Source organism: Osmerus eperlanus, chromosome 4 (assembly GCF_963692335.1).
Source record: "Osmerus eperlanus chromosome 4, fOsmEpe2.1, whole genome shotgun sequence".
Taxonomy (NCBI): Eukaryota; Metazoa; Chordata; class Actinopteri; order Osmeriformes; family Osmeridae; genus Osmerus; species Osmerus eperlanus.
Window position 1 is genome coordinate 9,970,271 of NC_085021.1, and position 14,854 is coordinate 9,985,124.

At 44.7% G+C, this 14,854-nt stretch overlaps 2 protein-coding genes across 2 annotated transcripts; one reads left to right on the top strand and one right to left on the bottom strand.

Moving 5' to 3' along the window:
* Positions 1-5,897: 5,897 nt before the first annotated feature.
* On the top strand, positions 5,898-10,314 carry ccn5 (cellular communication network factor 5). The gene is made up of 5 exons (XM_062458802.1): positions 5,898-6,086; positions 6,834-7,050; positions 7,737-7,985; positions 8,891-9,117; positions 9,283-10,314. The coding sequence occupies exons 1-5, from the start codon at positions 6,024-6,026 to the stop codon at positions 9,577-9,579; spliced, it is 1,053 nt and encodes a 350-aa protein (XP_062314786.1). The 5' UTR covers positions 5,898-6,023; the 3' UTR covers positions 9,580-10,314.
* Positions 10,315-10,932: 618 nt separating this feature from the next.
* LOC134018671 (UDP-glucuronosyltransferase 2A1-like) lies at positions 10,933-12,936 on the bottom strand. Its single transcript, XM_062458799.1, has one exon. It carries the CDS (start codon positions 12,934-12,936, stop codon positions 11,341-11,343), a length of 1,596 nt encoding a protein of 531 aa, XP_062314783.1. The 3' UTR covers positions 10,933-11,340.
* Between the last annotated feature and the right edge of the window lie 1,918 nt (positions 12,937-14,854).

Sequence of the window (14,854 nt, forward strand, 5' to 3'; positions counted from 1 at the left end):
CCAGTCTCAGGTGTCGGTGTATAGTTGCTGCACTACTCGGTTCCTCCCCTGGATCGTCAACGTGTCGATGCCCTGACACTCATTTCTGTTCTGTCTACACATTTCCTGTATTATAGGTTGTGCAAGCTAACTTGAACTTGGTGGCAAATGTTGTGATTAATCAAACCTATAAAAATAATTAAATGTAAAAGGAAATAATAATTGTAGTTGTTGGGCTATACATTAGGTGTATGTCTGCACACTCATGTGCATAGATAGTACTTTTCTAACATTTGGAATATCTCCATGACCACTAGATGTCGTCCCGGTCACATCAGTAGGGTTTGATACTGATGTAACACTACACTGAAAACCATACAAGTAGCACTGGTACAGTGAGATGAGCGACCATGCAGGTGTCAGATGACCATGCTCCCTTCATACTTATCTGTAAGATGACAGTAAATCAAAGAGGTTTCAAAACAATCATGAATTTAAAAAGTATTTCTGTTCACAAGGATGCTTTTAATTGTGCTTGTACAATATGTGAGTTTGTACAGTCTTCCAACTTGTTGTATCTAAGAGATGACAGTAAATCAATGAGGTTACAAAACAATATTGAATTAAAAAGGATACAGTATTTTGGTTCTCCTAAATGATCTGAATTGTACTTGTAGGTGTGTTCAAGCACCCTTGGGCTGCGACATGTTCTCAGAACTGGTGGGGTTAGGCCAGAGAGCCAATTGTCCTCACAGCTCACATCATCCAAATGCTTCAGTATTATAGACTGTTGATACTACTGCTGCCAGTGGTTACGCCTCACCCATAATGATTATTCACTGGTTTTATTTGAAAGTTGTAATGCAGACCACTGTGAAAGACGAGAAACCCAATCTGTCATCAGTTGTGCTGTGATCTTATTAAACCTATCATGAGGTCAGCTTGTTCATGACCAGCAACCACACCTATAAGGGCTGGAGATCATCTAAGATAATTTCTTTTAGTTTGTTTTTCTATTTTTTCAGAAACTGAAAACCACCCACTCGTGACATTTAACTTCTTAGATTTTTTTCCCACATACTTGATTTATAAGATTGCATTGTACTACAATATACATCACAATCAATACATCAAAATACATCATAATGTTGAATATTTCATACATTGAATGAATCTAATTGAACCTTTTTGCAAATAATCCACCTTTAACTGTGTCTGGTCTCCATGTAAAATCATGATGCATCACACTGAGTGAGCTTTCCCCATCTTTATTGTTTCAACCATTCTCACAACATTCCTGTCCAGTTATGGAACCTACTCTGATTTCCATGAGATGTCATCATACAGATTCATGGCGAACCACCATGCTTCACATCTGTCAGCACATATTCATTCAGTTTTAACTGGAGGTTTTCATTGTGAAGTGAAAATTCCCTGTTGAACCTTGTCCAGCCTGTGTTTCAGATGTGTCCACAATTCAGCTCAGGTAAGCTACAGTAGGCCTTTATCTCTCTAAGCGAGTGAACATTCTCAGCTAAAAATATTGACACAGCCTACCACATGTTAGGAAGTGTTTTTTTTAAGATGAATTGGTTCCCTGTGCCATATTTATTTGTTCTTGGATAATTTTAGTAACTGAAACTAGAAATGGATGTGTTGTTGTTGGTTTAGGTGTGTCACCAATGCACATGGCTATTTCTACAGTGCCTGACTGCAATCAGCTCTCTGTAAACAGCCACTGTACCTTTGTGAACCCTGACCATTCACAGCAACACAACAGACATGAGAAATGAGAGTGAGAGCACTGGAAAATTACTCTCTTGTTGGTTTCCTGTTATTTTTAAGAAGAGGAAATACTGACCTGTTGTGTGGTATATATACTTCTGCCTTGTCATTTTCCATTGAGGCTTCTGTCAGCTGTCAAATAACCATGCCTTGGGCTGTCTTGCCATGCTGTGTTGTAATATCAGATATTATTATAATTCCATCAAAAATCATAGCTGTCCATTCAGGATTCAGAAAATGTAATTAATCGTATTATCTACAAAATTTCTTTAATTGTATGAAGACAAATTGTATGATTTCAGATTAATCCAATCTGTCAAAATGCTGTTAACTTCATACTTTCAGACCCGACCAAATACAACAGTGGTCTCCTGGGTCAACTGTCATTCTCAGTCAGAATGGAACTATTCTCTACATTCTGATCTGTTCTGCCAGACAGTGTTGCTACCGTGCTCGTAAACCTGTGACTGCAGCTGTCAATGTGGGTGGGATGTGTGCTCTTCGAGTCTCCTGTGAGGCAGGCAGGGCAGCACCCCGCCCTGTGTACGTCAGCAGGTGACCTTTAGTCAGGACAGCGTCCTGACTGGCGGCTCGAGGTGTTCCTGTGACAACCCTTTGGGATTTTCACACTTCATCCCGGAATGCCTGGAATCTAGGTGTCATTTCCTCTCAGGAAAAACATCTTGGCTGGCCAAGGTGTCCATGTTGGAGAGCCTAGCTATGTCTACATACCTCCTTACATCTGGAACACAGCTGGGATTAAGTACAGTACAAAGTCAGCTCTCAGCTTCTTTTTTTTAACTTTTCCATCCATATCTACAACTGTGTTTTTTCCAGAGGGATCATCAATGGAACCTCAGTGTCTCTAGTGAAGTCCGTGCAAAATTACTTATCCAAAGCTAGTTTCCATTTTTTTTCACGAGGCCCTTTCCAAGTATACACCTGTACATCCCAAAATAGTCTCTGTACCTAGTGTGCATTACGTTATGCAATGGTTTGGAAGCTTTTCATCTGGTGAACCACCTGTGGTGGACCTTACCTTCCTCATTAGCCTTGTGGAAACGACGCGAGGCCTCCCCTCCTCGCTTCCTGCTCCAGCTCTACTTGATACATCGTTTATTAGTGCTAAACACACGATCAGAGAGGAAGGTCTCATGCTTAGCCCTCAGTCTGTTTGAGAAAGAGTTGGTCAACAGTGACTTCTCTCGGCCTTCAGTCATCTGATAAGATTTCAGAGCGGGTATTTATGAAAGGACACATTGTCTTAATGTTGAAGTTGGACACATTTTCTATAAACAGCGGAGAAAAAAAGTCCTTCAAAGTCTAGACTCTACAGGAAAGATTTTTTTGTAACCAAAACGTAGAGTACAGTGTGTGTCTGTGTTTCTACTATCTTCTTACAAAGTAAGGAATGTGGCAGAGTTTAAACTTGTTTTCGATGATTCAGTAATACGCAGCCTGTGAGCTCCTCTGAGTTTGGACATTGGCAGGAGCCAGAGGCTGGGCATGGCCCATCCTTGAGCTTTACAGGAATAATGACTCAATGCAAATCAACCCATAATGTAGGCATGCTGTTTTACTTGCCACAAGTCTGACCACTTAAGTCTGAACTCTACCCTGAGCTGTCAGAGGAGATCTGTCTTCCTCACCTTAGTGATACACAACCAGATCTGGCAGACATGACACCCCACTGCTCGGAAGGCTGGGCATGTTGGTTCAGAGATGGACCCTGCCAAAACCTCAGACATCAATTTTAGGGAAAGCTCCTGGATTTGTTCGCCATGTTATGTACGTGTCAAGTCTAGCCTCAGGGAGAAGTTGGTGTATTATTTGTGACCATTGCTGCCCACTGTATGTTTAGTCACAGTCACATTCGTATCAATCATGATACAGTAACTGGGTCCCACCCAAACCCATTACCCTTAAAGCTGGCAAGACAGAATCTTTTTGAGTCCCTGTGGAGAGAAATGTGGACAGTTGAGAAACTCATTCATGGATACATAAGGAGTTAGATGCTATTGTTGTGTGTTTTCCAGTGTTATTTTCAGTTATTTTTTACTCGGTATTTGTACAATGTTGGATCTGTGTCATAAACTTTTCCTCCATCATGACAGACATGGTACCGTGGATTTCTTATTTCATCCATTATATGAATGCTTTCTTTTCGACATTTATAGGACAAATAATATTTTCATTGCTATGCCTACATTCTATGTGTGTTTGAATCAACATAGAATCCAATTGGCTGCTGTGCATACCTCTACATAGCCAAACAATATCCCCTCAAACTGAATGGGGTCATTGTATTTAAGACTCAGAAGTTGCTCTAAATGTGCGATGTCCTCTTTCGGTCCCAGGGAGGCTTTATTATCCGGCAGCCTTCCAACATATGTGGAGCGATTTGAAAAGACATATTGTCTGAGTGAGATCGAGCTTCCAGTAAATTCTGTCCCTCACTCTCACCGTTGTCCTTGTTGACACAGAATGAATAAAACTGCAGCGACAGACAGATACTTAATATGCCTGAGACAAAGAGAACTTGGTTCAATGCTCCCAAATTTCCAAGGTACAGTAGTAGTTGCAGTTGTAGCCAATGTGGTTGGCCTGTGTACTAATGCGTCTCCAATTTCCTTTGTCCTCACGACAGCAACTGTTCGTTGTGGATTTCATGATTGATGATATTTGACACCTGCAGACCACCTTTTTTCTCAGTTGAATCAATGCCTTCTTCACAAATTGTATTTGTTTGAACTAAGACTTGTTTGAACAATCATGGTATGCACTTCAGTAATTCCCAGCAGAGCTCTGCAGCCTGACACACCAAAATAATATTTCAGTTGAGTAGTTTACAGTCGGTTTGTTATGTTTTACAGTGTATGACTCCTCTAAAGTATACTGTGTACAGTAGTGGTGTTGCCCATTCTCTTGGGAATAGTCCAACCGCTGTCATTCTTGGACAGTATGAAATGTAAACAGCATGGTGGGAAGGTGAGGTTTCAGAGCAAACTGGTGCCACCATCTGCTGAAACTCTCTGACCACCTGGTTCCCACCTGTATCGGACAAGCATACTTTCCTCTGTCTTGGTCTATTTTTAAAACACCTGGTCATTCCTCCACTCCCCACTCCGTGAGAATAGATCCTCTTGTATCTCAGGTCGAGTGTTAATAAAAAAAAAAAAGATGCCTTAGACGTTGTGGAGGTTACATACCAATGTTACTCTACACGTTCTATACCCATGTTAGAACTTTAATTAACATTAACTTGGAAGAACTTTACATTACTAAGCTGCCAAATATTTCCCTGTGACAGCTGGCCTCAGCACTAGGCCATGTTGGTGTCTCCAACTTTTAATGATTAATTCATCAATTATTAACATAGTTTTTCAGTCATTCCAGTTGTATTCCACATCTGTAGGGTTTGTACAATATTTTACAGAATGTTAATTATTGGACATATTTCTTGACCATAAGGAACTCTGACAGGTTGGCCTTTGTGTCATTGTTTGAATTCAGCTGGGAGGAGTCTCTTCTACAATGGCGCAGCTCACAACCATTCAAGTTCGTCCCCAAGATCAGACATACTGCACCAGCACCATGGAAACGAGGAAGGATTGCAATCCTAAAAATTGAAATCCTGACAGGATGCCTAAACAGATTGAACAAACTGCTGAGGCTGTCAGTAGCATCACAGTGCAACAAGCACAACATTGTTGTGCAACATGGATGGGCAGATCAATATTTTCTCGTCTATATCCTATGTAGTCTGTTTTCTTCAACAACCGTTTAATCTAACTAATCATATGATTGAACAGCTTTTATGGAAACATTAATCAAACTTTCCTGAATCAGTATCCAGCGCCAGAGCAGTAGCCTACGTTAGTTGGAACCAGTTACACATCCAGGATGTCTTTTTCTCTCCTCAGCTCGTGTGAAGCTGTGTAAACTCCGCTCACCAAAAGACTGGGAGGGAGGAGAGGGGAAACAGAGAAGAAAAAAGAGAGAGAGAGAAAAAAGGCTCTGGAAGTGGAAATGGGCAACAGGGAGGAGGAATGCGAAACATTCCTGATGCCTCTCCAGTGGCTGTTTACACGGCGCGCAGCCTGTGACATCAGAGCCCGGACTTTATAAATGTCAGTGAGCCCAGGAATGAGCAGTTAGCAAACAGCAGCACCGGTAGCACTACCTACATAACAGCACTTAGAGGGATTGAGTATAAACCACTGTAGTGCTAGCAGGCAGACTCATCCACATTGGTCCTCATGGATAGACTACTCTGTGACAATGTGAAAGCTTTGGCTTTGCTGCTCACTATGGGTGTACAGGTGAGGCCTGACTTATTTGTCTCGGGGTTACACCTGTTTAGATGGGAGGAGGTGGGGGGGGGTGGATTAGGGTTGAAGGTCTTTTGAATCCTTTGTTCTTGATGGTGATTGATGTAATTTAGTGGTTGATGTAGTTTAGAAGAAATTGTCAGATGGTTCTGAGTTAAGATGAAGATGATACTTTTTCTAGAGTGTTCGTATTACTTAATCTAGGTATGGTGGAAGAACTGGACCCTTTTCCAGATATTAAACTTCCAAATGAACAAAGTTGATATCAAGAATGTACTGTACAGTTTTGGATTATTGCAGTCATTTAATTTGGCGTTTAGGTTTTTAAAGTGTTTTTAAACTTAATCTTAATGAATTTAATCTTCTTTAAAGTGGCCATAATACATAAAGATTCTATCCCTTCTTTACTGACCTGACCTATGTTTTTCTAACTAAATGAAACAGTGTTCCAGTGCAGCCTATGAGTTGTCCACTTGGCTCCTTCCCCTCAGTGTAATTGAAAACAGAGCACTTTTGTTCAAAACTTGTGTTTTTTAATCCCAGAATGTTCACTAAACAAAAAATACCTTGACCAAAACATTTGATCTTAATAAGGACCAGGGAGTCGTTTTATAATTTCAGTAAAGTTCCAAAATATTATTAAAATGATGATGGTGATAAAGTTAGAGATGGAAATGTTGGGTGGGATGATGATGACGATGTCCATAAAGGCTTCTCTGACCTCTGTGTTGATGCCAGGTGTGGTGCCAGCTGTGTGAGCGACCATGCCAGTGCCCCAGCCCCCTTCCTCAGTGCTCAGAGGGCGTTCCTCTGGTGCTGGACGGCTGCCACTGCTGCCAGGTGTGTGCCAGGCAGCGAGGCGAGGCCTGCAGTGACATGTACGCCTGTGACAAGCAGCGGGGACTACAGTGTGACTACAGCGCCAGTTTCCCTGGTGACCCCGGGGAATGTGTCAGTGAGTGTTACCCTTTTCGAACGGTCAACAAGCACACCCTGACCTGTGCTGCCAGCCCATGCCTGTGGGGACAGGACAGAAGGGAGGATGTCAAAGGAGGGAGGGAGGTTCAGGGACTGTGGCTGCTACCCTCTGCATCTGTCTGATGGTCTGTGGGACCATTAGACTTATTTCTGACTCTGTTTAGAGCCTGCTCAGCCAGCCCATGGCGGCGGCTTGACACCCCTCCAAACATCTCAACCTCTATTTCGAGTGCGGGTGTTGACACACTTCATCTGATGACTGCCCATTGAGAATGATCGATTGCAGAGACAACACGCATGGATTGAAAAACAGACTCCTCAGTCTCTTTGGCCTGCTTCCCTATAACACAACCATTGGCAGAGGCACCCGTCTCTGGGTCCTCAGGTCTCATGTCTTATGCAAGCTCTCTCTCTTTCTTTCTCCTCCTTGCTTCCTTCTCTCTTTCTCTCTCTCTCTTTCTCTCTTCTCCTTCAGTCCCTCGTTCTCTATATCTCTCTCTCTCCTCTCTTTCTTTCCACCTCTCCCTTCCCCCTGCTTGGTTTTCATTTCCCAATTGTTTTCCACTGGGGTCTGGTCACGGTCTAACTCTCTGGGTAGAGCTGCAGGGCTGTGGTCATGAAGTGGACTGATGTGATTGGCCGTCTGTGTTCCCCTGTCCTCAGGTCAGGAAGAGCTGACCTGCGAGCTCAACGGGGTCACCTACCAGGATGGACAGGTCTTCCAGCCTTCCTGTAACACCCAGTGTCGCTGCCAAGGTGGAGGGGTGACCTGTGTGCCTCTGTGCCCCGTGGACGTCCTCCTGCCTCGCCCAGACTGCCCTCACCCCCAACACGTCCAGCTGCCTGGGAAGTGCTGCAAGGAGTGGGTGTGTGAGAACCTGGACAACAGCATTATTCAGGACGCCATAACAGGTACTGTAGCCCAGACTAACCACTAAAAGAGAACATCTTCAAAAAGAGCAGGAATAAACTTTGGAATACAAACTTCGGACTGATTCTAAACAGCTGACCTTCACAAGGGTGGATTCAGCCTATAACACACTCCTTACACACCCCATTTAATGCAGCAATTACGAAGGTTGTTCTGATGGTAAAGTTTTTGAATGACACTCCCACATTCCCACATTTGTATAAACTTTGTGTCGTTGGCAGTCATGTCTGACGGCATTTTATTGAGGGCTCTTTTGCATTTCATTGGGCTGAGTCTGGCCAAATGAAAACTCTTAATGTCCAAATATAACTTACATTTAATTGGAAAAGTCATATCACAGGCACTTTCCAATGACTAAGTCTGCAGTTTCATAACAAGAGCTGTGGCTTTGTAACAATAAAACCCATGAGGCCAAAGACATGCTCCAAACCAGATTTAGGAACATAAAACCACTCCAAACAACATCTGGAATTTCTGACTATGTCACCCAGTCAAGCTATGTCAATAGCCATGGAACATTTTGTACTGAGTGCTCTCAAATTCAAAGCCTAGATGGTGTCCATGCTGTGTAGAGTAACAAAGCCAGTGAAATAGTTGATTATTATTCTTCACACAATCTATTTCTTTTAGAAAGATCTCCAGAAAACAAATTACATGGAAATGTGTGTGAAGTTAAAGTCGGATTTTACATAAGGTACATTTTAGTGATTTAGTCCCTAAAAGACAAACTGTTCTCATCGATGTATTTTCTTTTTTAGCCCCACCCATGCAGAGCAGACACATTCAGAGTAGGCTCAGATGAGATTGTTTGGATGTAGCTCAGCAGTTCAGGGCTTGATGCTGTGACTGGGCCTCATGCTCTGTCTGTCGTCTGGCCCTGCTCCAGCCTCCAGGACGGACGGCAGGCTGTGGCCGGTGCTGCCGGCCCTCCGGCAGAACCCAGCCTTCAACTGTGTGGACCGGAGCACAGAGTGGAGCGCCTGCTCCCGGACATGTGGCGCTGGGGTCTCCACGCGCGTGTCCAACAGCAACCCAAGCTGCCGGCTGGAGATGCAGACCCGTCTGTGTAAGGTCCGGCCCTGCCAGCCACTCCCTCCTCAAAGGACCCCCATGGTGAGACCCCGACTATGAACCACCGCCAGGCCCACATCTCCACCCTTACCCCCCCCCCCAACACACACACACACTGTCATGTGACTTTGGGTGTCAATCTGCACTGCCCTACAGAATGTCCGTTCCTGTATTCTAAACCCCAGTGTGCATGTCTTGTCCCTCCAGTGGGGGCGTGGGTTGCGATGCGAGGCCAGCTACAGGTTAACGACGCCGGTGCGGCTGGTGCACCAGGGCTGCTACAGCACGCGCGTCTACCGGCCCCGGTACTGCGGCCAATGCACCGATGCCCGCTGCTGCACCCCGTACCATACCCACACGGCCCCGGTGCCCTTCCTCTGCCCCTCTGGCAGGCTGCTGCAGAGGGCTGTGATGATGATTCACTCCTGTGTGTGCCACTACAACTGCCCATACTCTGCAGAGTACAGGGCCGGGCCACAGAGGAGTCCAGCCCCCTGGGGCTAGAGGCCCAGCCAACGGGCCCATGCACTGACTGACTGAGTCCCCCTCATGGAGACTGTCCAGGAAGGGACCAGGAGGTAAATTAGGGTTGGACCCAGCAGAGGATCGTCATAGGATAGGTATTGTGTAAGTAATGAACTGTGACTGAGTCGGGGACAAAAGTCCTGTTTGACTGGACATGCTCACTCTGCACTAGGAACCCTAACTCTGCCCCATTGAATCTTTGCTAGAGCCCAGAGGTTTTCTCTGTGTGTTTGAATTGAACAGGAATGACCAGTGTTGTTGCTTAGATCTCTGTAACTAACGACTACATAGAGACGCCAACGTTTTAGTTGATAGATACTGTATCTTGACATGCAAATACAGTGTGCTACCCATTTACCTTTGTGTTGTGGTAGCCAGATGGAATTGCACTTAATTTTTGTTGCTGTAAATATATTTCAGGTGTTTTTAAGCATTGTACATTTGCTTGTATTATTATTCTTAACATTCACAATGCCTCTCTCTGTCTTGTACATGACTAATGTCATGTTCTCTGTTGTCCTGTCCTGTAATTATCACACAAACTCTAAATCGGACTCTCCTTTAGCTAACAGACAGTTGTTGGTTACATGTTGTAGTCTGAGTTGACGTCAGTCAAACGCTTTTCAACATCAGTCTATTGGAGTTGATTAGTCTTTTCTCATTACTGTTGTACAGGAATGATGCCTCCATTCAAATAAAGCATCTAACACCAAGTTTCTGATTCATGTTCTCATAGTATCATCTTCCCCTGTCAGTCACAGTTGGCATACAAAGTAATGTACTATACATAAATTATACATGGTATTATACATACACTGTACATGGTATTATACATACACACACTGTGATAGCACAGTGTGTGTATAATGCACAGCCACAACGAACGTCACATGGTCTGGGTGATTAGATGCTTCTCTGCTGCTCCCTGATGAGGACTGACCCCAGACAGGAGCTGCTCCCTGATGAGGACTGACCCCAGACAGGAGCTGCTTCCTGATGAGGACTGACCCCAGACAGGAGCTGCTTCCTGATGAGGACTGACCCCAGACAGGAGCTGCTCCCTGATGAGGACTGACCCCAGACAGGAGCTGCTTCCTGATGAGGACTGACCCCAGACAGGAGCTGCTCCCTGATGAGGACTGACCCCAGACAGGAGCTGCTCCCTGATGAGGACTGACCCCAGACAGGAGCTGCTTCCTGATGAGGACTGACCCCAGACAGGAGCTGCTCCCTGATGAGGACTGACCCCAGACAGGAGCTGCTTCCTGATGAGGACTGACCCCAGACAGGAGCTGCTCCCTGATGAGGACTGACCCCAGACAGGAGCTGCTTCCTGACACCATGAACGTGTGTCAAGTCTGACATCTAGTGGTATCATTGAGAAGTGGCACGAGAACACAGACTGACATGGAGAAATATGGTGGATTAACCATAACATCTGTCTGTTGAAATTATGATCACAACAGTACAGTATCAAATAATGAAGGTCAAGGTCAAATGTAAGTTTGTTTAGTGGGCAACACTTTACATCACAGGCACATTGTTAAGGATGCACAAAAAATGGCAGTGTTTTCATTTTAACAGCATCATCATTATCAGGGTAGATTTATACTCAGGGTTGATTCCCAGTTAGATTCAACTTTGTTTTCGGTTAACTAAATTTATTTTCAGTCTCATCATACAGTAAGACATACAGTATAACCTGGCAGTTCAATGATTCAACATTGCTAAGCCTCCAATTCACTCAAGCTTGGACTTTCGTCCTTTTAATAAACCTCTGACCAAACATCGACAGGAAAGCCAGACCAAAGTAAGCACAAGCAGAAGAGAACCCAGCAGCAGTGCCAACACGTCTACGTTGTGATAAACGTACCAAGGCATCTTATAGGACTCAGTACGCAGGTGTGCCGCCCCTTTATGTCTCATAACAAACTCTACCCAGAAGGTGGCGCTGTCCATTGGCTGGATGGGTCGATCATGGTGCAGCTGGGACAGCTTACGCATGTTCTCCCTGTACGGCTTCCTTTCATCCAGGATGTTCATCAGAGCGAGAGTTAGAGACTCTACCTCCAACGTGGTCACTTCAACAACCTCTCCGACGCCCCTATGCTTCAGACGCATCACGTTGTCAAACTGGTCGAAGATGAGGGGGATTCCCAGCACGGGGACGCCGTGGTAGATGGCCTCGTAGATTCCGTTTGTGCCGCCATGTGAGACGAACATCTTCGTCTGAGGGTGGCCCAGCAGGTCGTTCTGAGGCAGCCATTCAACCAGCAATGTGTTGTTCCCCAGTGAAGCTGGCCTCTCTCCCAGGTGTCTCCACACCACCTTTTGAGGCAGACGGGCGAACGCAGAAGCAATGACCTCCGACCTCTCAGGGCCCAGACCACCCAGAAAAGTCCCGAATGTCATAACCACCACCCCGTGTTCTCCAGAGCTCCTCACAAACTCCTCCAAGTCTGCAGGGAGGGGCTTGGAGGGCTTACACTGGAAGCCACCGATGTAGATTACGTTGGGCATGGTGGGGCGAGGGAACTCAAAGACAAAGTCCACGCGCATCAGCCAGAGATCCGCTCCTTGAATGAGTGACATGACATCCACACCAGGGCCTAAGTACTTATCACACACAGTCTGGTAGGGAGGTCCGGCGACTATGTGGTACAAGTAGAGACTGAGGCCATGGTAGAGGTGGTTATACAGCCTCTGGACAAAGTCCATTCTGTCTGTGTTGCGGGAGAACAGTTGGGGGATGTAAGAGAGAGGAGAGGGAGCTATGGAAAAGTGTCCTTCTCCACTGGGCATCCAGCGGACGTTCAGCACCAAGGGCAGCTGGAGATGTCGGGCCAACAGGACCCCAACAGGGAACACTGGGTCGGTCAGAACCAGGTCAAACTCCGCCTCCCTCAGCTCCCTCATCAGAGTCTGATTCTCAAACATGGCAGCAGCCATCTGGACCAGTGTGTTGTGGTTCTGCCGGATCATGCTGAAGAGGTGGTTGTAGATGGCCAGGAAGGCCCAGGGGGTTCCCTCGCCACGGCGGAGCTCCAAACTCCTCATCAGGAAGTTAGCCATAAACGTTTCACTCTCAATGACCTGGGGCTCCTGCAGAGGGATAGTGATGGAGGTGTAGTGGGGGGACATCTCTGTCACGTACCAGCTGGTGGAAGAGCGCACCACAGTGACCTGGTGACCCCGAGCATGCAGAGCCTCCACCAGCAGACGCATGTTCAGCCAGTGACTCCCGTCTACGGGGTAGACAAGAATTCGGCCTGCGTTGCTGGAGGACAACACCACCAGGATCATCAGGACAGTGGCCTGCACACTGAATGACCCCATTACTGTAGAAAGATAGCAGGCAAAAGTATGTACTACAGTTATTTTCAACACAAGACACTGCCCAGGGTGTAGATTATTGGTATTGTAGTTAAGTAGGAACTGCAATTTAATTACGTGGAACTATGAGTGCTAGACAAAGGTTTTGACATATCCACCTCAGCCTCTACTGAAATCCTAAAACTGACATTCGGCAATAATGCACAACCTTGAGTGTGATATTTCTACAGATGTCTACTTGCTGTTCTACAAGTGCAATTTATTAGCTTACATAGCAACAACGGATTATGATTTTGAATAATGTAAATCATTCATTTGGCTCCTCTAACTCAAAATTAGTGCACAACTTTGCTGGACTGTTGCCAAGCAGCACATTTGTTTTCCTGCACATAAACAACTAATGCCATTTACTTTGTATAGATGGATAATGGTTGTTAATGTAAGCAGAGTGATACACCTAGACTTATAAGTGCTAGTAATGTAATTACGGGAGTCAGGTGGCTGAGCGGTTAGGAAAGTGGGCTAGTAATCTGAAGGTTGCCAGTTCGATTCCCGGCTGTGCCAAATGACGTTGTGTCCTTGGACAAGGCACTTCACCCTACTTGCCTCGGGGAGAATGTCCCTGTACTTACTGTAAGTCGCTCTGGATAAGAGCGTCTGCTAAATGACTAAATGTAAAATTGTAATGTTATAGCTAACTATCAGCACTCTTGTCCAATCAAAATATTTGGTCGGAACTAAATGTTGTTTAAGGTTTACAGCACACAGTAAAAAATTATGGTAAAGTGTTGTTGAATCATGCAATGACTCATCAACAATTTGAAACAAATGCAATGGCAAAAGCAGATTGTATTATTAAAAGATTATTATCAAATAAAAAATGTGTTACATTTGTTGTCAGTTGTCAGTTGACAGTAAAAAGTCCTTAGTAAATCAGTCCTCACCTCTGAAATCCCAGGCTCTGTCTTTTTTCCAATCAGAGCAGAAATCCAACTGAATCCGTATGCATCCAGCAGGACCGTTTCACTGATATGAAGTCAATCATTCATGTGGTATTGAATATGTTACCTCTTTAGGCAGCCTAGGAAAGCTGTACCATCACACTTTGTTGACAGCAAATGTGTGCAGTCTTGTGGAAATGTCCCCACAGCCAGTGTATTTCTGTTAATATATACACAAGGTGAGCACCAGGGCTTCGAACATTCATTAATTCTCTTTGTCACAAGTTAATCACATCTGGATTAACAGTGGTCTTCACTACATGAGTTAATCACATCAATAGCAACAATGGTCAGAATAGAGTGTCAAACTACAGTGTCGTAAAGACATTGATCTGTCTACAGAACAACATCTCAAACCACCACCACACCAGTAATTTCAAAAATGTCTTCTCAGCATTTCTGTAATGTTCCTTCCCTCACCTAGCCTCTGCTCATCACAATTCTACAATCAAACACAACAAAATGTTTTTTATAAAATGTAAATAGTGAGTAGGGTGCAGCTCGTTTCATCACAACACACACAATGCATCCAAGAAGCCTATTGTGATTAGGTTGACATTTATTTTATATTATTTGAGGTTCCTATAGTGTCATCTTTAGAAATGATTCTTTTGAAAAGTTAAACGTGGAATTTTAAAAGCAGAGTGATAATGATGTGTGTGGTTTGCAATGCAAAGTCAAAGCATTCACCCTGCCAAACTAAACCACCAAAGTGCCTTCTTAACACCATTATACAGTTACTGGACTCATCTCAAGGTAGAATTACAACCTCTTTTGGGGCCTCACATGAAGAATGTGACTAAGGTATGTCAGTTGTCCCTGTGAACCACAGTGTGCTGTCCAGGGATACGTAAGTCCATGTACGCTAACTATAGACTTACCCAAAGGGCACGCTCTTCTGTGAAATCATTTAGTTTGTG

Coding starts and splice junctions, on each gene's coding strand:
- ccn5 (XM_062458802.1), top strand. CDS start 6,024: ATGGATAGACTACTCTGTGACAATGTGAAAGCTTTGGCTTTGCTGCTC. Junction 6,087..6,833: donor TGCTCACTATGGGTGTACAG/GTGAGGCCTGAC, acceptor TGTTGATGCCAG/GTGTGGTGCCAGCTGTGTGA. Junction 7,051..7,736: donor TGACCCCGGGGAATGTGTCA/GTGAGTGTTACC, acceptor CCCTGTCCTCAG/GTCAGGAAGAGCTGACCTGC.
- LOC134018671 (XM_062458799.1), bottom strand. CDS start 12,936: ATGGGGTCATTCAGTGTGCAGGCCACTGTCCTGATGATCCTGGTGGTG.